The sequence below is a fragment of the Acinonyx jubatus genome, chromosome A1, assembly GCF_027475565.1.
Source record: "Acinonyx jubatus isolate Ajub_Pintada_27869175 chromosome A1, VMU_Ajub_asm_v1.0, whole genome shotgun sequence".
In the NCBI taxonomy this organism is placed as follows: domain Eukaryota; kingdom Metazoa; phylum Chordata; class Mammalia; order Carnivora; family Felidae; genus Acinonyx; species Acinonyx jubatus.
Window position 1 is genome coordinate 85,489,310 of NC_069380.1, and position 25,192 is coordinate 85,514,501.

General features: G+C 35.0%; 2 protein-coding genes and 1 pseudogene across 2 annotated transcripts; all 3 read left to right on the forward strand.

The window, feature by feature from the left end:
- Window positions 1-10,704: 10,704 nt before the first annotated feature.
- Window positions 10,705-11,652, forward strand: LOC113596274 (olfactory receptor 14A16-like). Its single transcript, XM_027048798.1, has one exon. The coding sequence runs from the start codon at window positions 10,705-10,707 to the stop codon at window positions 11,650-11,652; it is 948 nt and encodes a 315-aa protein (XP_026904599.1).
- A 9,315-nt stretch (window positions 11,653-20,967) lies between these two features.
- LOC113596275 (olfactory receptor 14K1-like) lies at window positions 20,968-21,918 on the forward strand. Its single transcript, XM_027048799.1, has one exon. The coding sequence runs from the start codon at window positions 20,968-20,970 to the stop codon at window positions 21,916-21,918; it is 951 nt and encodes a 316-aa protein (XP_026904600.1).
- Window positions 21,919-23,526: 1,608 nt separating this feature from the next.
- On the forward strand, window positions 23,527-24,587 carry LOC106983068 (guanine nucleotide-binding protein G(i) subunit alpha-2-like; annotated as a pseudogene).
- Window positions 24,588-25,192: the final 605 nt, after the last annotated feature.

Genomic DNA, 25,192 nt, shown 5'->3' on the forward strand with positions numbered 1-25,192 from the left:
TACACAGTATGGAAATAATAATCTAAACAGCACTTGGGGCACAGGGCGGGGATGATATTTGGTCATCTCAGAGCATGTCCCAGACAAGTAAAATTTATGAAGATATTCCTCCAGAAAACAAACAAACAAACAAACAAACAAACAAACAAAACTGGCAGGTACAATTTCTCTCTCCCCAACCCCTCAGTGTAAGCAAAGGGTTATCTGCAGGAACCATTGCAATGCCAACCCTTGCTACCTCACTTGCTTACACCCAGCCTCCACCCTCTACTGCTCTGGCAGAACTGCCCTTGCTAGTCACACTTGCTTCAGTCTCAGCATGGTGAGCTCCCTCCCATAGAAGACAAGAATGAGCCCCTGCCAAAACTTTTTCATGATCCAAGAGTTTTGCAGGGCCTCACTTCTGGCAAAGGTGGTGAAAGGTCATATTTCACAAGCAGACCAGAGCATACTTAGTTAAAACTCACCCCATTCAGGCCAGGGACAAAATATCACCCACAACAGGCAAAGAGAGCCTTTGCAGATCCTCTGACCTGAAAACAATAAAGTGACCAGAACACACAGCAGAGTACACATAGCACACATTGGAGATGTTACATAAAACATGAATGAGATGCTGGGGAACAGAGGACACTATGTGGCAGATCACTAAGGACATCTTTTTCATAAGGCCATTACCCTCAAGAACAGCAGTTGTGTCTAACTTCCCTAGCACACAGAAACAGATACAGACACTTAGACATAAAGAGAAGATAAAGAAATTTTCTTAAATGAAAGAACAGGACAAGGCCAAGCCCAGAGATCAAAGTGAAGCATATATAAGTAGCATATTTGATACAGAATTTAAAGTAGTGACCATAAAGATACTTGCTGGACCTGAGAAAAAAAGGAGAAGGCATCAGTGAGACCCTTAACACAAAGATAAAGAATAACATAAAAGAAATAAAATATTCAAACACAAAATGAGAAACACACTTGATAGAATGAACACCAGGCTGGAAGAAGCAGAAGGATGAAGTAATGACCTAAGGGCTAGAGTCAAGGAAGGTAATCAAACTGAACAAAGGAGAGAAATAAGTATGCACAATGAGAATAGACTTGGGGAACTCAGTGACTCCATCAAACATAATAGTATTTGTATTATAGGGATCCCAGAAGAAGAAGAAAGAGGAAAAGAGGGGCAAAAAAATGTATTTGAAAAATAATAGCTGAAAACTTTCCTAATTTGGGGAAGGAATTAGATAGCTAGATCCAAGGCACACAGAGTCTCAGACAAGATCAACAAAAGCAGATCTACACCAAGACAAATTGTAATTAAGATGGCAAAATGTAATGATAAAGAAGAAAATATATATCAGCAAAACAAAAGAAGACAGGAATATAGTAGGGGAAAACCCATAAGGTTATTAATAGATTTTTCAGCAGAAAATTTGCAAGCTGGAAGGGAGTGGCATGATATATTTAAGGTGCTGAATGGTAAAAATTTGAAGCCAAGAATTCTATATCCAAAATAGAAAGAGAGATAGTTCCCAGACAAATAAAAACTAAAGGAGTTCATGACCACTAACCCACTCCTGCAAGAAATGATAAGGAGACTCTTTGAGAGGAAAGGAAAGACCAAAAATACAGTATAAAAGTAGGAAACACAAAGCCAGTAAAAATAAGTATTTCTGTAAAATAAATCAGGCAAGGAACGAAAACAATAAAAGGGTGTAATAATATGACACCACATACCAAAAACGTTTGCAGGAGAGGAATAAAGAACAGGTTGAAACTTAAACAGCCATCAAATTACTATAGAGTTCTATATGCAGAAAATGTTATATGCAAACCTAATGGTAATGACAAATCAAAAACCAATAATAGATATGCAAAGAATAAAGAAACAAAACCCAAATATATGGTCAAAGAAATCCAGCAAACCATGAAAGAGAGAAAAAAAAATGATCAGAAAAAAACACAAAACAACTAATAAAAGTCAATGTATACATATCTATCAGTAATTCTCTGGAATGTGAGTTAAAAAAAAACAAAAACAAAAAACAAAAAAAAGCCAAACAAGACCCATCTATATGTTGCCTGAAAGAGAGCAATTTTAGACTTAAAGTCATATGGAGAATTAAAGTGAGAGGATGTAGAATTATTTATCGTGAAAATGAATGTCAAAAGAAAGACAAAGTCACAATACATACTTCAGAAAAAAATAGGGTTTTTTGATGAAATAAATTTTAAAACAATGACTGTAAAAAGAGACAGCGAAAGACATTTTATAATAAAGGAAACAATCCAGCAAGAGGATAATAAATGTTTATGCACCCAGCAAGGGAGTACTCCAATACATGAAACTGTTTATAACAAACAGAGGAACTAATCAAAATAAATACAATAACACAAGGGGACTTTACTGCCTACTACATCTAGAACATCTAGAACAGAAAAATCTAATCTTAAAGTCAAGAAGAAAACAAAACTTTGAAGTACACACTGGAAAATGGATTTAACAGACATATTCAGAAAAATGCATCCTAAAAAAGCAAAATATACATTTTTCCAAGTTCATAAGAAATAGTCTCCAGAATGTATCACATATTGGCCTACAAAACAAACCTCAGCAAACTTAAGAGGATTGAAATCATATCATGCAAATTTTCTGAACATAATACTATAAAACTAGAAGTCAACCACAAGGAAAAAGCTGGAAAGACCACAAATCCATAGAAGTTAAATAGCAGGCTGCAAAACAATGAATGGATCAGCCAGATAAATCAAAGAAGAAATAAAAAGTACATGGAAACATATAAAAATGAAAACACAATGTCCCCAAACCTCTGTATGAGGGAAAAAAAAGTGGTTCCATGGGGAAAGTTTATAGCAATACAGGCCTATATAAAGTGACAGAAAAATCTCACATAAACAACCTAACCTTACTCTCAAAGGACCTAGGGAAAAAAGAGAGACACAGAGAGAGAGACAGAGTGAGAGAGAGAGAGGGAGAGAGATCAATGAAACCAGGAGCTAATTCTTTGAAAAAGTCTATAAAATTTATAAACATCTAGCCAGACTTATCCAGGAAAAAAGAGACAGGACCAAAATTAATAAAATCACAAATGTGAGAGAAGAAATAACCAACACACAGATATACAGTGAAAAGAGAATATTATGAAAACATATATACCAACAAATTTGCCAACTGAGAAGAAACAAATACTTTCCTAGAAACATATAAACCGCCAAAACTGAAGCAGGGAGAAATATAAAAATGGAACAGACTGAAAACTACCAAAGAAATTAAAGCAGTAATCAAAAATCTCCCCAGAAACAAAAGTTCAGGACCAGGTGGTTTCAGAGGTGATTATTACCAAACATCTAAAGAAGAGTTAGTACCTATTATTCTAAAAATATTCCAATATTTTTTGGAAAGAAGCAAGAAAAGTCTAAAATACACGATCTAACATTACACCTAAAGGAGGAAAAAAAGGAACAGTAAATGAAGCCTACAGACAGTGGAAGGGAAATAAAGATTAGAGCAGAAATAAATGCTACACAAACAAACAAACAGAACAGATCAAGGAACTAAAAGCTGGTTCTTTGAAAGTATTAATAAAATTGATAAACCCAAAGCCACACTTACCAGAAAGATAAAGGAAAGGATCAAAGTAAATAAAAGCACAAATGAAAGAGGAAGGAACACAACTAACACCACAGAAATATAGTTATAAGAGAATTCTATGAAAAAAAAAAAAACATATGCCAACAAATGAGACAGTCTGGAAGAAATGGACAAATTTCTAGAAACTCACAAACTACCAAAACTGAAACAGAAAGAAATAGAAAATGTGAGCAGACCCGTAGGAAGAAAAGAAATTGAATCAGTTATCAAAAACCTCCCACAAAACAACAGTCCTAGGCCAAATGGCTTCCAAGGGGAATTCTACCAAACATTTAAAGAAGAGTTAATACTTACTCTTCTCTAACTCTTCCAAATAAATAGAAATAGAAGAAAAACGTCTAAACCCATTATCTGAGGCCAGCATTACCTTGATTCCAAAACAAGACAAATACTCCACAAAAAAAAAAGAGAAAATTACAGGCCAACAGCTCTGATGAAAATGGATATAAAAATTCTCAGTAAAATACTAGTAAATTGAATCCAACAGTACATTAAAGATATGTTCACCACAATCAAGTGGGACTTATTCCTGGGCTGCAGGGATGGATCAATATTTGCAAATCAACCAATGTGAAATAACATATTAATAAAAGAAAGTTATTTGGTATAATTTCAGTCTTCCTAAATTTTTAAGAAATTTATTGCGGCCTAACATATTATCTATGTGGGTGAATATTCCATGTGGGCTTGAGAAAAATCTTTATTTTCCTATTGTTTGACAAAATAACAGGTACATGTTTATATGTCTATTTGGCCTAAAGTATAGCTCCAGTCCATTTTTAAAATGTATTTCCTACATGGATGATCTATCCATTATTGAAAGTAAATATTGAAGTCCCTTACTATTTTTGTATTTCTATTTCTTTCTTCAGATATGTTAATATTTCCTTTGTATATGTTTTGTGCTTCTGTAATGGGTGCACATGTATTTACTATTGTTATACCTTCTTGATACACTGACCTGTTTATATAATGACTTTCCTTATCTATGTTACAATATTTGTCCTAAAGCCTATTTTGTTTAATATAAATATGGTTACCCTATTCACTTTTGATTTCCACTTGCATAGAATAACTATTGCCATTTCCTCCTTTCTAGCCTGTGTACTTTTAATGCTGAGGTTAAGTCTTGTAGGCATGATAAAGTTGTGTCTTCAAGTTTAAAATCAATTTAGCTACTCTGTCTTTTGATTGGAGTATTAAATGTATTTACATTTAAAGAGACTCTTAAAAACTGAGAATAAACTGATGGTTGATGGGGGGTGGGAGGAAGGGGAAAGTGGGTGATGGGCATTGAGGAGGGCACCTGTTGGGATGAGCACTGGGTGTTGACAATACTGGCTGTCAGCACTGGGTGTTGACAATTTGACAATAAATTTCATATTTAAAAAAAAGAAACCAATTTGACAATACATTTCATAAAAAAATAAAATAAACACACAACTTAAAAATCAAAAAAAAGTATATTAAATGCTGAATTATTATTATCATCTTATTATTTTTTGGCTGATTTTTATTTTACTTATCCCTTTGTTTCACATATGTTGTCTTTGTAATTTAATAATTTTTGTGGTGTTATAATTTAATTTCCTTCTGTTTATCATTTGTTCATCTACTATACACTGTGTGTGTGTGTGTGTGTGTGTGTGTGTGTGTGTGTGTCTACTGTGTGTTTACTATAGGGCTTATCTAAAACATAGTTATAACAATCTATATTAACTGATAAATTTGATCATATACCAACATTTTATTTCTTTAATTCCCCTTTCACATCGTTTGTTTTGATATTGAAATATATATTGTTTTATATTGTGTATCCATTAACACATTATTGTAGCTATTGTTATTTTAATAGTTTTGCCCTCTAACCTTTATATGAAAGCTAAGTGATTAACTCACAACCATATTACAGTATTAGAGAATGATGCATCAAACTATATACTTACCTTTATGAATGTGTTATATATTTTCATGTATTAGTGTTTTTTATAATAATTTAAGCCTGTAAAACTTATTTTAACATTTATTTTAATTCAGATTTAATGTTAAACTACTTCTGCTTTTGTTTGTTTGGGAAATTATTTTTCCTCAATTCTGAAGAACAACTGTTATAGGTAAAGAATACTTGGTTGGATCTTTCTTTCTTTCTTTCTTTCTTTCTTTCTTTCTTTCTTTCTCTTTCTTTTCTTCTTCTCTTTCTCTCTTTAATTTCTTTGATTTTTGTTTCTTTCTTTCCTTCAATATATCACCCTACCTCTCCTGGCCTGTATTGTTTCTTTCTTTGTCTTTTCTTTTTTTTTAGTTTATTTATTGAGAGAGAGAGAGAAAGAGAGAGAGAGAGAGAGAGAGAGAGAGAGAGAGAGAGAGAGAGAAAACAATGGGGGAAGAGGCAGAGAAAGAGAGAGAGTGAGAGAAGGCAAGAGGGAGAGAGAATCCCAAGCAGGCTCTACACCACCAGCGCAGAGCCAGATGTAGGGCTTGAACTCACAAACTGCAAGATCATGACCTGAGCTGAAGTTGGAGGTTAACAGACTGAGCCACAGGGGACCATTTGGCCTGTATTTTTACTTCTGAGAAATATGCTGATAGATTATTTGTTACCTTGTATGTGAGGAATTTCTTTCTTTTTATAAAATTATGTTTTTGTCTTTGTTTTATATAGTTTAATTATAAATCTTGGGCACCATGAGCTTTAATAACTTGGATGTCCATCCACTCTCCGGATTTAGGACATTTTCAGTTAGTATTACTTTAAATACACTTTCTTACACTTTCTCTCTTCTTCTGGGGCTTCTGTAGTGCATGTGTGCATGTGTGTGTGTGTGTGTGTGTGTGTGTGTGTGTGTGTGTATTTCCTTGATGATATTCCCTAATTGTGTTAGTTTTCTTTTTTTCTTTTTTTATTAAAATTCTTTAATTTTATTTTTGACAGAGACAGAGTGTGAGCATGAGCTGAGGAGATGCAGAGAGAGAGAAGGAGACACAGAATCCAAAGCAGGCTCCAGGCTCCAAGCTGTCAGCACAGAGCCTGATGTGGGGCGCGAACTCACAAACCGTGAGATCATGACCTGGGCTAAAGTTGGACACTTAACCGACTGAGCCACCCAGGCGCCCAATTGTGTTAATTTTCTTTACTCTTTTTCATTCTTTTTGTGTGTTCCCCTTGACTGGTTAATTTTATATGACCTGTCTTCAAGTTTGCAGTACCTTTTTTTCTTTGTTTGATCAAATCTATTCTTGATTTTTCTGTTGCAATTTTTAAAAATTTCATTTACTATTCTCCAGAGCTCCAGAATTTTCATCTGGTTCATTTTTATGATTTCCCTCTCTTGAATTCTATTTTTTTTCTTTATTGTTTTCTGTCTCTGTTGATTTGTTGTAGTTCTCACTGAGCTTCTTTATAATAGATATTTTGAATTATTTAGGAGGCAAACTAGAATTCTTTATCTTGAGGGGACCAATTACTAGAAAATCATTATATTCCTTTGGTGGTATATTTTATGGATTTTTCAAATTCCTTCAAGTCTTATATTACTGTCTTGCACTTGAAAAAGTAGTCACTTCCTCTAGTCTTTAATGGATGGCATCAAGCAAGAACTATCATCCGTCAGACCTACTAGGTATTCAGGTTTTTCCAAATCTCTTTCTTCTATATACAGACTCCACACTTCCTGTTTCCTTTTTTGGAGGAATCAAGATATTATGCCTTCTCTTCCACCTGCCAAGTGAGATAAGTGCTGGAAACCTCTTATTTGTTTTCCCTATTGTAATGCTGAATGTTTAAGTTTATGTACTCATTCTAATCCCACAGATTTGGGTCACCTTTATATACATGTTCACTCACTGTCTGCAAACTCATTATTTTTTTTTTGTTTCCCTCTGATAAATGCACAGGGACTTGGCCATAAGGCAGGATGTGTGTGTGTGTGTGAATGAAGCATGCAGAGCATGGAGGGTACCCATGAACCACTTGGAAGATCTGCATGTGTAATGTAACAAATGGCTCCTGTGTGTGCTTCATGATGGAGTCTTTGAAATGGCTAATAGGATCCATCTACTTTTGATGCATTCTGGCCTTTCTCACTGTTTCAGGCATGTCCCCACCTCTCACTTTGGAAATCACCTCAGTATTGTGCATGGTCTCTTTGGCAGTTTCCCACATAATGTAGAGATAGGAGTGCTTATTCACATGCTCTTACTTCCCTCTTTGGAAGACATTTTAAAGCAAGAGGATCTCTCTTGACATGGATCTGTGCTGCCATAGGAAAATGGTGACATGGGTAGAGTGAAATATTCCCTTTCCCTCTTCAATGCATTCAGTCATGGATACTTTGCTACAATGGTTTGCTTGACCTTTGGTACTGGATTCCTGGGCTCAAGCAAAGACATTCTTATCCATAGGTAATTGTCAAACCTGGTGTTTTTTGGGGGTAAAATGTTATAAAACTCTGATTCCATGATTTGGTAACATCAGTCAAATTGTATAAGACTTGAAAATAAATTGTATATAGTAGCCAAGAGTTAAGTGGGAAAAAATGACATTTTACTTACCTTTTAAAAAATGTTTATTTATTTAATTTGAGGGCTTAACAGGTAGAAAGGGAGAGAGAGACTCTCAAGCAGGCTACGCACTGTCAGCACTTAGCCTGGCAAGGGGCTTGATTTCATGAACCGGGAGTGCCAAAATCAAGTCAGACACTTACCCAGCTGAACCACCCAGGCTCCCTGATATTTTACTTAATTACTGTACATACATTGGTAAATTTGGAATTGGGAATAATTTTGACTTTTATGAAGAATTATGAGTTTAGTTATGCAATTAATCAATTTTAAATTGCAATAGTATTCTATGTGCTTCTGAAAAATGTTTTAAAAAGTCAGTAAAAAAAACCTAGTAAGATCTTACTTATATCAATGTATATGCCTTTTGCATTTGTATATTCCAAATGCACAGGAAACTGCAAAAAATGAGTACAGGTAACATACCTGATATTTCCTCCCAAGGAAATAAAATACAGCAGAGATTTTAAAAAAAGGGAATTTAAGTTTCTCCATCATCTTATATCTTACATATTTTATATGGTGTAAGGAATGATGTCCTGCTTATGACAAATATTTTTAAAAATCAAATAATTAGCAAAATAAAAAGAAAGAGTCAATAACTTTTGTTCAAATATGAGTTTATAGGGGCACCTGAGTGACTCAGTGAGTTAAGCGTCCGACTTGGCTCAGGTCATGATCTCATGGTTCACGAGCTTGAGCCCCAAGTTGGGCTCTGTGCTGACAGTTCGAGCCTGGAGCCTGCTTGGGATTCGGAGTCTGCCTTTCCCTGTGCCCCTCCCCTTCTCCCATTCTCTCTTTCTCTCTCTCTCTCTCTTTCACTCTCTCTCTCTCTCTCTCTCTCAAAATTAAACATTAAAATTTTTTAAAAATATTAGTTTATGAACTGAAATCAATCTGTTACCTGACAAAGTAAAGTTTCACAAAGATCTATTAACATTAATCTATTGTTACTAATTAGAAGGTTTCATGGTATGCAGCCTTACTGGGGGAAAAAATCTCAATGTGGACCTAATTGCTTGCACTTCCAACTTCATATTGTATGTGATGACAACATGAGACAATCAGAGCATATGGTTAATGCAGTTAATTAGCTCTCATTCTAGTTAGTCAATTGTAAATACACACAAAAATCTAAGACCCATATAAGTGCCCACTGAATCTGTGCTCCAGCGGAGAGGAGACTGTCATTCAGCAATGCACTGGAAACCAGAGCAATAGCAGCATTTAAACAGAAATTTTTACCTGTTGGACTAAAGATCCAGCTTTCAACTTTGATTCAGAAGTGAGAAAGTGTACTTTGTTAGCTTCATTTTTCTCTTTAAGGTCCACAGTGTCTTAAATAATTGACTCCTAAAATTAGGGAAACTGGATTTGTATTAGGTAAGTGAATTTCTTTCAAACCTCTATGCATTCATTATAAGCATCCCAATGTAATTCCAGCTCTGTTGATATGTCTAAGTAAGTAAGTTTATTTCACCGTTTACATTCCACTTTCCTTCATGAAAATAAGATAGTATTGTATTTTAATTTTGTTTATTAGCTGCCTAGTAGTCATGTGTCCTTATTGAAGGAAAATACATAATTCATAATATATAAATACTTTTTGGATTTGATTGACTTCAAATAAATCTTTCATATTTTCTTCTTAAAGTCTTGGTATGAATGTAGTGATTTTATTGTGACCGTGATTACACTCAAAATGTATATTATTGTCACAGTCTCTATCATTGTCACAGAGAAATATACAAAGATAATATTCAGCTCTACCCATGTCTTCCCTCCTTATTTACCTATGCTGTAATAGGATAGAGATAAGTAGAGAAATAACCTCCCCATTATTCATACTGAGTCGTCAAAGCATAAGAGAGACTGTTAGTTATAGAGGACAGTCTGAGCTTTCTTGGAGAGAAGGTAGGAGGAGGATGGGCTAGAAGGGAGATGGTCATAACAGAGGGCACTTGTTGTGATGAACATTGGATGTTATATGTAAGTGGTGAATCACTAAATTGCACTCCTGAAACTAATACTACACTGTATGTTAACTAACTAGATCTTAAATACAAACTTGAAGCATAAATAAACCAGAAATGTACCAAGAACACAGTTCACAATCAACTAAAGCAAATTTCCAAGAATGGGTAAAGAAATTACCCATTTCATTCCAAATTTTCCTGCTACTTTTAACCTATTCCATCAAGGTAAAAAAAAAAATCCCTCATCTATGGATGTCTGAGGTAATATTTTCTATTTTGTGCATAAATTTTAGGATATCACATGAAAAAAATTCCTCATCTGACTAAATGACTGTCTTAATATAATACTTTCTCTATTCATTGAAGAAATTATAGTCTGCAAGATTTGCTTTACCTCAGAATAACTTCACAATAAACTGAAAACAGAACCAACAAAAAAAGACAGATTCTGAAGATGACAAAATTTTTTTTCTTATGTTTCCAGATAAAAGAATCATCATGCCTGAGAAACTAACCAATGTGACCCTAGTAACACAATTTTTGCTCCTGGGACTTCCCGATAATGAGGTGCTTCAGAGACTATATGCCACATTCTTCTTGCTGATATACCTGGAAGCACTGATGGGCAACTTGCTCATTATCACAATCACTACCATTGACCAGCATTTCCAATCCCCTATGTATTTCTTCCTGAAAAATCTGTCCTTGATTGATATCTGTTATATTTCTGTCACTGTCCCCAAATCCATCATGAACTCTCTGAACAACAGTCATTCCATCTCCTTTGTGGGATGTGCCTCACAGGTTTTTCTTGTTGTTTTCTTTGCTGGCACAGAGTTTGCCCTCCTTCTAGTGATGTCCTATGACCGTTATGCTGCCATCTGCTGTCCCCTGAGCTATGAGGCCATCATGAGTAGAGGTACCTGTGTGCAGATGGTGACAGCATCATGGTTTAGTGGGTGTGTCTATGGATCCATTCATGCTGCAGGTACATTCTCTGTCCATTTCTGTGGGCCAAACGTGGTGCATCAATTTTTCTGTGATATTCCAGCATTGCTTACTCTTGCTTGTTCTGGGGAGCAAAGTCTAGAATATATGTTTATTATTGTTAGTTGTTGTTTTGCTTTCGTATGTTTTATTTTAATGGTTGCTTCCTATGTTTATATTATTTCCACAGTTCTAAGAATTCCTTCTTCACAAGGCAGGTTTAACACCTTCTCCACCTGCATGCCCCATCTAACTGTGGTAGCCTTGTTCCTCTTTTCTGGATGTATTGCATATTTAGGTTCAACCTCAAAATCCCCATCATCACTGAACCTCTTTATGTCTGTGTTATATTCTCTGTTACCTCCCAGCCTGAATCCTGTAATTTACAGCCTGAGAAACAGGGATATGAAAGTGGCACTTGGAAAATTTTTGGGTGAGAAAATGATACCAAATATGTAAATATGCAAAATGTCAATGTCTCTGATACCTACTAACTTCAAATTATTACCTACCTTCAAATTGTTATCAATAATAGTGATCTGGTAGCATCAAACTATTGGTTTGTACATGTAATTCAATAATTACAAATAAAAATATTTTCCAATACAAATTCAAATAATTTCAAAATATCTGGTTAATACAAATTGTTGTAAAGTTATTAGATATCCATTGTATCATTGGTACTGCTCCACAGGATGCTGCATTTACATGGTTACATGGGTCTGAATGTTGGTGGAGTGTCTTAGCAATTTCTAACTCAGGGGAAATGTTTCAATCTCTGTGTTCACATCAATAGGCCCCTGGTATAACGTAATATTGTTTTTCATTTCAAATTTAACCCAAACAGCCCTCGGTTAATTCTCACTTGGGAATATTTTATGATAATTTCAAATTTTACACAATTTAGTATAGTCACAGATTGCAATTTTTTTCTAACTTACTCTTGTAGTAGTTATGGAAAACCAGTAATACCAAATTTGTTATATTTTTTTCCTTTCTTTGTATTGGCAAGAATAATATTACAAGCTCATTTTAACTGATTTATTAAATTAGTCTCACAATATTAGACTTGCAAATATTACAGTTATAACAGGCTTTGAAAAATTTTGTAAGTATAGTATAATGTTAGCTGGTGTCAGTGAGAGTCACATAATGACATTTTTTAAAGTACTGAAATTGGTTTGTAAAGGAGACAATACTCATTATGCAATCCAAACAGAAAAAAATAGTATGTTAATCTCACATATCCAGTAACAGGATAATTAAAAAAGACAACACGTTTTATTCCTACACTTATTCTTCATACATTTATTTTTGAACTTTTTATGTTTCACATAAATTTATGTAGAAATTTAAATTTGTATAGCAAGAAATTGAAAGTAAAGTTTAATTTACTTTCTAAATTTTAGTATGTTTGTTTTCACTTATTTCTTAGTTTAATTATTTCTTTTTATGCTTGTTTTTTAACATTAAATTTCTTATTATTTTTTTAACATTTATTTATTGTTGAGAGACAGAGACAGATAATGAACAAGGGAGGGGCAGAGAGAGAGGGAGACAGAATCTGAAGCAGGCTCCAGGCTCTAAGCTATCAGCACAGAGCCTGATGTGGGGCTCAAACCCACAAACCGATCGTGACCTGAGTCGAAGTCGGATGCTTAACCGACTTAGCGACCCAGGCGCTCCTAATTTCTTACTATTTTAAATGTACTTCTGGTTAACTTATGTGTATGAATACCTTTGAATAAAAAAAACAATTTACTTTTAAACTATCTTAGCTTTTATTCCATTATCTCTCCCTTCATGTCCCCCTACTATCTTCACACTTTTGACCTTCTATATGTCTTCTTTCTGTCCATCTCATTTACCTCATATTTATTTTTCTTCTTTCTTAAAAATTTTCCCAGATTTTTCATCAATTATAGCATAATTTCTTTATTATTTGGTTGTTTTATTCTCTGGCATCTCACTAGTTTTTACCCATAAGTTTCTTCCTTATGTTTCCTCTTTGTGATAATGTTGGAGATGATGTGATGCTAGTTTGTTCTAGTCTTGGAACAGAGAACTTGATGATGAGGATGAGATTTCTGAGTATATCTAAGTTATACATGTGAATTTGCCAATTATTTCCTTTATTTCTGCATAAACATTCTGAAAGGTAACTACTACTGACTTTTATACAAAAAAATTGGAATCAATAAATGGTAAGAAATGAATCTTAAGTCAGTTAGCCAATAATTAACACTATAACCATCTAAACTTAACAAAGAAACTATTCTGTATTAGCTAAAGACATATTTTGATATTATTCTCCAATAGTGGGTATTATTTTCCAATATTTTCCAGTGGTTTTTGCAAGTTTTTAAAAATATTTGTATATTACTGTAAATCATTTATCTGAACCCTGTAATAAACATATAGCTGCTAACATTTGTTGTCATCATTGTACAAAAGTGTTATTGTTTTTCATTGATATAAAATGGATAGAAAAAATGTAGTTAATACATATTTTGAAAACACATATAGAATACAATGCATATATTGGGAAACATTCAGACTGTTTTCCATAACGGGTGTTGGAATTTACATGCCTTTCAATAACATACATGGATCTACTATTCTCTACAGTCTCACCACACTTATTTTCAACTTTCATTTTGATAAAAGGCAAATAATGTGTATCATGTGACATATAGTGATTTCAGTTTCTATATCTTTGATTATTAGTGATATTCAGCACCTTTTTATATACTTGATGACCATTTATATGTCTTCCTCAGAGGAATGACTTTTATGTCTTTTGCCAGTTTTTAATGGATTTAAAAATTGTTTGCTGATGATTTTTATATACTTTTATTTATAAATCTATATTTCATATATGTTTATTTGCATTTACATATGTTTAATTAATTAAATGTAGGTATATATTTTAATATATATTTATATATATCCATATTTAGTTAAAACATTTTAATTATATGATTTTTAAATGTTTTTACATGTCAACACCTTATCCAAAATATGATTTACAAATAATTTCTCCCATGTCACAAACAACTAAAGGTTTTTAATTTGATGCAGTATCATTTGTTGATTTTTGCAATTGTTGCTTGTGCTTTTGGTCATAGCTGAAAAATCTTTGCCAAGACTGATATCAAAGAGCTTTTTTCCATATGTTTCTTCTAGTTACTCTTTCAAGTCAACTCATAATCCATTTGGGGTTAACTTTCATGTGTGGTGTAATACAACATCTAATTTCATTCTTTTTTTAAAAGTTTTATTGAAATCCCAGCTAGTTAACATACAGTGTAATGTAAGTTTCAGGTGTACAATCAAGTGATTCAACACTTCCATACAACACCCAGTGCTCATCACAAGTAGTTCACTCCTTAATCCCCATCCTCTATTAACCCATCTCTACATCCCACTCCCATCCTGTAACCATAGCTTGTTCTCTATAGTTAAGACTCTGTTTCTTGGTTGCCTTATCTCTCTCTTTTTCCATTTGCTCCTTTGTTTTGTTTCCTAAGTTCCATATATTAGTGAAAACATATGGTATATATCTTTCTCTGACCCATTTGGCTTAGCATAACACTCTAGTTCCATCCACATTATTGAAAATGGCAAGGTTTCTTTCTTTTTGATGGCTGAGTAATAGTCTCTTTTATATATTTATACCACCTCTTCTTAATCCATTCATCAGTTGATGGACATTTGGGCTTTTTCCATAGTTTGGCTACTGTTGATAGTGCTGCTATAAACATCGGAGTGCATCTGCCCCTTCAAATCTGTATTTTCATATTCTATTGGTACAGGGTAGTGTGACTGCTGGGTGGTAGGGTAGTTATATTTTCAACTTTTTGAGAAACTTCTTCGCTGTTTCCCAGAGTGGCTGCACCAGTGTGCATTTCCATCAACAGTATAAGAGGGTTCCCCTTTCTCTGCATCCTTACCAACATCTGCTGTTGTTTGAGTTGTTAATTTTAGCCATTCTGGCAGGTGTGAGGTGGTATCTCATTATGGTTTTGATTTGTATTTCCTTGATGATGAATCACGCTGAGCATCTTTTCATGTGTCTGTGAGCCTTCTGGATGTCTTCTTTGGAAAAGTGTCATTTATGTCTTCTGCCCATTTCCCATTTCTTCACTGGGTTATTTGGCTTTTGGGTGTTGAGTTTGATAAGTTCTTTATATGTTTTGGATATTAACAATTGATCAGATATGTCATTTGGAAATATCTTCTCCCCTTATGTAGCCTGTTTTGATGATTTTTTCTTCCTCTGCTGGACAGAACGTGTGTGTGCGTGTGTGTGTGAACTTCCAATAGTTTATTTATGCTTTTGTTTCCCTTGCTTCTGGGGATATGTCTAGTAAGAAATTGCTACAGTTGAGGTTAAAGAGGTTGCTGTCTGTGTTCTCCTCTTGGATTTCATGGTAAATATTTTAAATGAAAGCAGATTTTACAAACTTGGGAAAAACAATACACAGTGCTATAAAGATAAATAACAAAACAATTAAAACCAAATTTATTTGCACCCTCAAATATATATACCAGATCAATATTCAGCTTGTTATATAATTTAGAACATATATTTTCATTCTCTCTTGATTTAAATCTAACATTTAATATAGTGCACTGGGCTCTATCCCCTGTTTTTCCTATTTGAAGAGGCCTGATAAGATATTTCTAATGATACACCTGGGACAAGATGACGGCTCAAAAGCAAGACTCTGAGGTGTCAGATATTCATGCCAGGGCTACATCCCATGATTACTCCTGGTTGAAATGTTTCACACAGGAATGTACTCATAGTATTTAAGGGAAAATAGCTTCTCTGCAAGACCATAGTTTCCCCCAACGGGTCATATATAACAAATTGAAAAGAATTTTATGCTCTTTGAAACTATGAGTGGAAAACCTCAGACAAGATGAACTTCATTAATTTCCCTCTCATACCATGGATAGCAGAAGAGCTGAAAGAAACCGAAGATTTTGGTAATCAACATAACATTAGAATTTTGAATCACAGCAGGTGAGCATAAACATTGGGGATTCACAAATTTGTAGGAGCATAAATGGGTTAAAAAAAAAGGCTCCATGGGCTACTTTTGACCAGAAAGGTGCAAAAATGCCTTTCTCTTTGAAAAAGTTCATTTCAAATAGCTGATATATGTAAGTAGCATGACATATACAAATGTTTATATACATTTCCTATTAAGTATTCATTTTAATTGCTTGAAGAATCCCCCCTTAAAATGGCCAGAATTAAATAGGAGGCCAAGATAGCAAAGATCACAGTCTTTGTCTAGACAGCATATCTATGAGGTGTTATGTCTGATTCAGGCTCTGTGAAAATGATGATTCCAATGGAAATTATTAGGAATCAAAGATATGTATTGCCTTATTTTACCATGGACATGAAACTAAATTTGAATCATATTTATAATATCACAAAGAAAATCTCACTAGACATCCTCTATGAAATCTTAGACCTAAAAAAAGATGACACTAACTGTTCAATGATATTTCATAAAGAATAAAAACATATTGAGTCAAAACAAATCTACATAGCAAAAGGAATCCTCTCTTTCACTTTTTATGAGTGTGAATCTGAACAAATTTTTAAAGCTCCCTAAGCTTGTCTTATCTTGTACAATATGGTGATAACACCAATTCTTAACCGAGGGTGTTGCTGTGGCATTCAAATTGGACTGAAATATAATATTCAAAATTATTAAGATAGTGCTTGCTACACACTTGAATTTCATCAATATATTATGAACTGTAAACAATAAATCCAGGTTAAAGATGAAAGTTTCACAGGAAACATGAATCCAATCTCTCTATTTTGTAGTGGAAAGGAGAAGGGCCAGACAGTAAAAATCAAATGTCCTCAATAAGAAAATATGTTAATTACAGTGCTTAATGGAAAAATGTCTTCTTTGGTCTTCTGTCATTTTTACCATCCTGTCTCCACATTTTCCTTTAACTTTTGTCAATGCATTTAGTTTTTAGTCATTTCCAGTAAATTGCTTTTAGTTTTGTCATTTCCAGAAGGGTGAAAAATAGGATATTGAAAGAAGACTTAGACAAATGATTCTTTTTCTACATCACAAAAATGTATATTCTAAATGTAGTCTCTCAGGGGTGCCTGGGTGGCTCAGTTGGTTAAGCATCTGACTCTATCTTGGCTCAGGTCATGATCTCACAGTTTGTGAGTTTGATCCCTTATTCTGGCTCAGGGCTGAGAGTGCAGAGCCTGCTTGGGATTCTCTGTCTCCCTCTCTCTCTCTTCCCCTCCGCCACTTATGCACTTTCTCTCTCTCCTCTCTCTCTCCCTCTCTTTCTCAAATAAATAAATAAACTTAATTTTTTTTAAATGTGTCCTCTAAGAAGATAGTTACTTGGAAAAATATAAATAAAACAGTGAAAAGTTCTGAGTTTTATGGGAATAAGTAATTCCAAAAAAATATATCCAATGATTTTATTAGTAAAGATATAATAAAAACCTACTGTATCTTCTTGCATATTTTGGGAAAATTTGCTAACCTTTTACTCAACAGTGCAATCTGGCTGGGAAAGAAAGTCACTCTAACATAGCAGTGAGATTTTTTTTAGGTTTCACTGCTTCCTAATTGCCAAACACCAAAGCAGACAAGATTCCTTCCATCTCAACTTCTTATACTTTTTCACGGGAATCACCCATAAGAAGTACCAGGTTAAAATGGTCCTTACACCAAATTCTACATTCATGATGAATGCAGTCATTATATTTTTATGATATGCCTCAATAAAAGAAAAATTAAAAAATTGTAGTCCTTACATGAAGAAATAAATTATAAATTACCTTGATAGTCTTATGGGTTTGAAATACAAATTAATTTTCTAGCATTCATATTGATGTCACACTTTCAGTATGAACCACCTAAGGGTGCTACTGTATTATCTAGAATATTTGTTTACTAATGGGAGAGAGAGAGAGAACCAAACCTTAAAAATCTCTTAAGGATAGAGAACAAAGTTAATGGAGGGAAGTGGTTGGGGAATGGGCTAAAGCGGTGATAGGTATTAAGGAGGGAACTTCTTGTGATGAGCACTGGATGTTATAAAAACAAAAATACTGTAGTCCTTACACTAAGAGATAAATTACACATTACGTTGATAGCTTTCTTAGTTTGAATTCCACATTAATTTTCTAAAATTCATATTGATGCCACCCATGTAACATGAGCCTTTTAAAGGTGCTACTGTATTGTCTAGAATAGTTGTTTACTCCTCTCTTTCAAGAATCTGTGAAAGCTTGACATATCAGATAGAATTCAGTTGAGATCCTCTTTCTTTTTTTAAACATTAGTAAAAAAGAATATATATGTATAAAAAATAATATGTATATGTATATACACATATATATATATATACACATATATATCATTTTCTACATATATATTTCATATATATTCATATATGAATATATATATGAAATATATATTTCTATATATATGTATATACACACACACACACATATATATATATATATATATATATATGTATACCACATCTTTCCATCCATTTGTCAGTTGGACATTTGGACTCTTTCCATAATCTGGCTATCACTTATAGCGCTGCTATAAACATTGGGGTAAATGTGCCTCTTTGAATCGGCATTTTTGTATCCTTTTAATAAATGCCTATAAGTCAGAGAAAGACAAATATCATATGATTTCACTCATATGTGGAATTTAAGAAACAAAAACGGATAAACATAGGGGAAAGGAAAGAAAACTAAGATAAAAAAAAAGAGAAGGAGGGGCGCCTGGGTGGCTCAGTTGGTTAAGCGTCCGACTTCGCTCAGGTCACGATCTCACCGTTTGTGAGTTTGAGCCCCACGTGGGGCTTTGTGCTCACAGCTCAGAGCCTGGAACCTGCTTCCAATTCTGTGTCTCCCTCTCTCTCTGCCCCATCCCCACTCATGCTCTGTCTCTCTCTGCCTTAAAAATAAATAAAATATTTCTTTTAAAAAAAAGAGAGAAGGAGGCAAACCATAAGAGACATTTAAGTACAGAGATAAACTAAGGGTTGCTGTAGGGGAGGTGGGGGACAGGTTAAATGGGTGATGGGCATTAAGGAAGACACTTTTTAGGATGAGCCCTGGGTGTCATGTGTAAGAGATGAATCACACTGGCTTTTACTTCTGCAGAAGTAGTAACACTATATGTTAACTAACTTGAATTTAAATAATTTAAAAACTTAGTAACAAGTAGATATTTTGTAGAAAGCCACAAGGGGTCTACAGCTAAATTTCTTGTATGTTAATAAATAGTTCCAAGCTTTTTCCATTTAATTATTCAGCATTGCTTTTTTTTTTAATTTTGTTTTATTTTTTTAATTTATTTTTGACTAAAAGAGACACAGAGCGTGAGCAGGAGACTGGCAGAGAAAGATGGAAACAGAGAATCCCAAGCAGGCTCTAGGCTCCGAGCTGTCAACACAGAGCCTGATGCGGGGCTTGAACTCATGAACCTGAGATCATGACCTGAGCCGAAGTCGACTGCCCAACAGACTGAACCACCCAGGTGCCCCTGTGTTGTTTTTATAAAATATTTCCTACATTGTATTTTTCTCAGATACTAAGTAACCTATCATTAAAGGAAATATTTTTGCCAGGGATGTTATTCATCGTTAATCTGTTTCTATTTATCATATTCACTTTTATTTCAACCGCTTTTTCTGTAAATGTGCTACCATTTTGACGATAAAAAACATTGGATAAACATCCTGGGAATGAGTGTCTGCAAGATTGTGAGTGTTCATGAACACATGTGGTTGAGTAGATGTATAAGCAGCCAGTGAGTTGGGAGAAGTAGACCTTCCCCCATATTCCATATCCTTCTCCCACATTACATCTATCACTACTATTGCTTATTTCATGGTAATGACACAACTCCATATTTATTAATTTCCTGTTCACATTTGCATTTTCTGTATACCATAAATCTCATTGTTTTTCATTTATTTGTTTTTTTAAAAATGTTTATTTTTTATTTTGATAGACAGATTGCACACAGGTGCAAGTGGAGGAGGGATAGAGAGAGAAGGAGAGAATCCCAAGCAGGCTCCATGCTGTCAATGCAGACCAGATGTGGGGCTCAATCTCACCAACGATGAGATCATGACTTGAGCTGAAATCAAGAGTCAGACACTTAAATGATTGAGCTACTCAAGCACCCCTCATTTTTTACCATGTAGTGTGATGTACTTTATCATAAAATTAAATACAAAATTTTTTCTTACTTTTTGGGGTGATAAAGGTAATGTGTAAAAGCATGTGCTTTTACAATAATATTCATTGATTACCTTCTATTGCCTGAAATGCTTTAAAAATGATTCTGTTGTAGTAAAGGCTTTGTTTAGCATATTGAGCTAAACAAATATATTCAGGATATATTTTATAAAGATACATGTTTCATCAGCCAATTTATGAAGTTCCATAAATGAAAGCAATTTTCCTATTCTTTCTTCCCATTCTTCCTGATCTGCTCACTTAACCTATTACAAATTCAGACACATACTAAAAGTGGCAGATTGAGGAGGTCATAAACCTTGACATGCATGTAGGAAGACTGAAAATGTACATGACTTAAAACACAAAACAGATGAATTCTTACAGGAATCAAAAACAGTATTGGAAAGGAGGAAGGCTTAGCATGTACCTGATGTTGTGTCTTTACTCTCCTTTGTGTCATATAGAGTGAGGATGTGCATAGAGTGGAAAACATGGCCAACCACTCAGCAGTGATGAAATTCTTCCTCATGGAAGTCTCTGCCACCAGGAAGCTCCAGATTATACATGGCTTTCTGTTTTTGCTTATTTACTTGGTAACTCTTATGGGAAATCTTCTCATTTTTGTCCTAATCACTCTGGATCAGTATCTTCATACTCCCATGTACTTCTTCCTGAAGAACTTATCACTTTTTGATGCCTGCCTTATTTCAATTACAGTTCCAAAATGTATTATGAACACTTTATGCCATGAGAATACCATGTCTTTCTCAGGATGCATATTACAAGTGTTGTTGGTGATTCACTTTGCTGGGTCTGAGCTTTTCATTCTAACAGCCATGTCCTATGACCGCTATGTGGCCATCTGTCGTCCACTGCACTATAATATCATCATGAACAGGAGAGTCTGTATGGGGATGACAGTCACCGCCTGGCTTCTTGGGAGTATCTTTGGGGTCTTATACTCATCTGGCACTTTCTCTTTATCTCTTTGTGGCTCTAGAAACCTTCCTCAGTTTTTCTGTGATGTCCCCTCCCTACTGAAGGTTTCTTGCTCAAAGACTCATATCACCATTGATATTAGTGAGGCAATTGGGGTTATGTATGCACTTTTCTGTTTGGTGCCCATTGGATTTTCATATATTTGCATTTTCAATACAGTGTTGAGAATACCGTCATCACAAAGGTGGTCAAAAACCTTTTCCACTTGTACCCCCCATCTCATAGTTGTAACAACATTTATTGTAACAGGTACCATGGCCTATCTAAAGCCAGTTCCTGATTCCCCATATCTTGTGGATTTCTTGGTGTCTGTATTCTATTCTGTATTGCCTCCATCTTTGAACCCCATCATCTACAGCCTAAGGAACAAGGAAATTAAGGAATCTCTGAGGAAGTTTCTGTGGAAAGTAAGTCATTATAGATTCTATGGAGAAAAACAATAGAACTAGTATCTATAAAGCCAAAGTCCATTTTTTTAATCCTTTGGCTTCTTATAATCTAATGTGGACCTCAATATCTATACAATAAAATATTCACCTTATTTAAAAGTGCTAGGATAAAGTTGACATGTTTATGGTTATGAATAAACAGTCATTATCTCAGAACCTGCAAGAGTGCATATTCATTACCTAGAATTTGTGCATGCAAATTAAGCTTTATAGACATATGACAGTTTTTCAAGTGGCTTACTGAAGATGTCCATGTACCAATTTTTTTAAACTTAATATAGTACTTTACGTGGCACAAGGAACTCTGTGGATGTAATTCAACTAAGGAGTATTAGTTAAGGTGTTTATCCTGGACCACCTAAGGGGTCCTAATCTAATCATAAACTGTTAAAGGCAGAACTTCTCAAAGCTTTGTTAGAAGGAGATGTGTTTATGAAGAGTGGTCTTCCCTTATTGGCTTTGAATATGGAAGGTGGTCATGAGCCCAGATATAGACAGAGGCAGCCTCAAGACTAGAAAATGCAAGGAACAGATAGTTCAGTGGAGACCCAAGAAAATAATGCAACCATACCAGCTGCTCCTGCACTTTAGCCCCCCGTGTGATTGGTGTTGGATTTCTAAATTACAGCACTTTACCAGCACCTGGGTGGCTCAGTTGGGAAAGCATCCAACTCTTGGTTTTGGCACAGGTCATGATCTATAGTTCTGACTGCGCAGAGCCTACTTGAGATTGTCTCTCTCTCCCTCTCTCTCTCTCCCCCTCCTGCAAGCTCTGTCTCTCACTCTCTCAAAATTAAAAAATAAAAAAATAAACTTAAAAAATTAAAAATAATAAAATAAAATAATACATGTAGGTGATGATAAACCACAGAGTTTGTGATAATTTGTTACAGCAGCAACAAAAATTTAACAAAAGCATTGAATATTTGTCTGTATAAAATCACTTAAATCAGAATTTGTTCAGAATAAGTATACAGACTATGAAACTAAAAGTTTTAATTAAAGTTAAAACATATTGAAAAGAACAAAAATGTATCAATATGTTCATAATTTTGAGGAATAATTTAGATTTTATCCCTTTATCTGCTAATTTTATACACTATTTTTATTTTATATGGAATATATTAGTGTATTTATCCACTATTATAAATAAATAAAGTATTTTTTTTAGAGAGAGAGAGGGAGCAGGGGAGGGGTCAAGTGACAGGGACAGAGGATCTGAAGTGGGCTCTGCACTCACAGCCACAAGCTCCCTGCAGGCTCAAACCCACAAAATGTGAGATTATGACCTGAGCAAAAGTTGGCTGCTCAACCTGCTGAGCCCCCAGGTGCCCCTAAAATAAACTATTTTTAATATTTAATGTTAGTATTCTGAGATTGGATTTTTAATATCTCATTTGAATAGATTTAATTTTTATTATTTTTTATTTTATTATTTTTTTAAAATTAGTTGTTATTCTTCAAATAGTCATGTCTTTAATTCCTATGTGACTGTAGTTGTTGAGACTCAATATATAAAGATTGGATACTGACAACCAAAGCACTGTGGAGGGTTGGCAGTGGGAGTGGAATGTGTCAGTGGGGCTTGGCAGGGGACAGGGAATGGGTTGCAGCATGAGTGCCCAGGACAGGACAGTGGCCCAGGGCTCTAAGATGATCTACAAAACCTGTTGGGTGATGGTGAGAAGGTGATACGGGAGGTGAAGCTGCTACTTTTGGGTGCTGAGGAGTCAGGGAAGAGCATCACTGTCAAGCAAAGGAAGAACATCCAGGAGGCTGGCAGTCCCAGGCAGTCCTCTACAGCATCACCATCCAGCCCATCATGGCCACTGTCAAAGCCACGGACTATCTGAAGATAGAATTTGCTGGCCCTTCCTGTACACATGACGCCAGGCAGCTGTTTTCACTGTCCTGAACTGCTGAGGGCAGGGGGTGCTTCCTGAGGGTCTGCCCAGTGTCATCCACAGGCTTAGGTCTGACCCTGGCCTGCAGGTAGGCTCTGGCTGCTGGCTGGAGTGCCAGCTCCACCGCTCTGCTGCCTTTGACCTCACTGCCCTGGGGAGCATCACACGGAGTAACTACATCCCCACAGAGCAGGACGTGCCATGGTCTCAAGAGAAGACCACTGGCATCGTGGAGACACACCTCACCTTCAGGGACTTACCCTCAAGATATTTAATGTGGGCAGTCCACGGTCTGAATCAAAGAAGTGGATCCACTGCTTTGAGAGTGTCACAGCCATCATCTCCTGCATAACCTTGGGCACGCATGACCTGTGTTAGCAGAGGATGAGGAGATGCACCACATGCACCAGAACATGAAGCTCTTTGACAATGACTTCTCCAACAACCAGTGGTCACAGACTGGTCCACTATCCTTGTCCTCAACAAGAACTTGTTTGAGCAGATCACCCACACCCCGATACCACCTGTTTCCCTGAGTACAGAGGGGCCAAGAAATATGACCAGGTAGCCAGCCACATCCAAGGTAAGTCTGAGACCCTGCACAAGAGCAAGGATACCAAGGAGATCTACATGCACTTCACCTGTGCCAACCACACCAAGAACTTGTGGTTCCTGTTTAAAGCTGTCTCCCACATCATCATCAGGAACAACCTGAATGTGACCGCAGGCCACATTAATACACTGTTGGTTAGAATGTGAATTCATAGAGTCATAATGGAAAACAGTATGGAAGTTTCTCAAAAAAAAAAAAAAAAATAGAACCACTGTAAAATCCAGCAATGTCACATTTAAGCATTTATGCAATGTAATATAATCATCATTTTGAAGTGATATATGTACTCTAATGTTTATTGCAGCATTATTTACAATACAATACAATTGCAATGACGTGGATGGAGCTAGAGTGTGTTATACCTGACAAAATAAGTCAGTCAGTCAGAGAAAGAAATGGTTTCACTCATATGTGGAATTTAAGAAACAAAAAAGATGAACATAGAGGAAGGAAGAAAAAGAGAGAGAGGGATGCAAACTATAAGAGACTCTTAACTATAAAAAATAAACTATGAGTTGCTGGAAATTAAGTGGGGGATAGGCTAAATGGGTGATGGGTATTAAGGAGGGCACTCTATGTGATGTGATGAGCACAGGTGTTATATGTAAGTGGTGAATCACTAAATTCTACTGCTGAAACCAAAATTACAGTTTATGTTAACTTTATGTTAAAATTTAAATAAAAACTTGAAATAATAAAAAGGAAATTTTCTGAGATCTTTAATTTTTGTGGCAAAAAAAGATAATTATGT

Bases quoted from the DNA above. Each gene is read 5' to 3' on its own strand.
- LOC113596274 (XM_027048798.1), top strand. From the start codon at position 10,705: ATGCCTGAGAAACTAACCAATGTGACCCTAGTAACACAATTTTTGCTC.
- LOC113596275 (XM_027048799.1), top strand. From the start codon at position 20,968: ATGGCCAACCACTCAGCAGTGATGAAATTCTTCCTCATGGAAGTCTCT.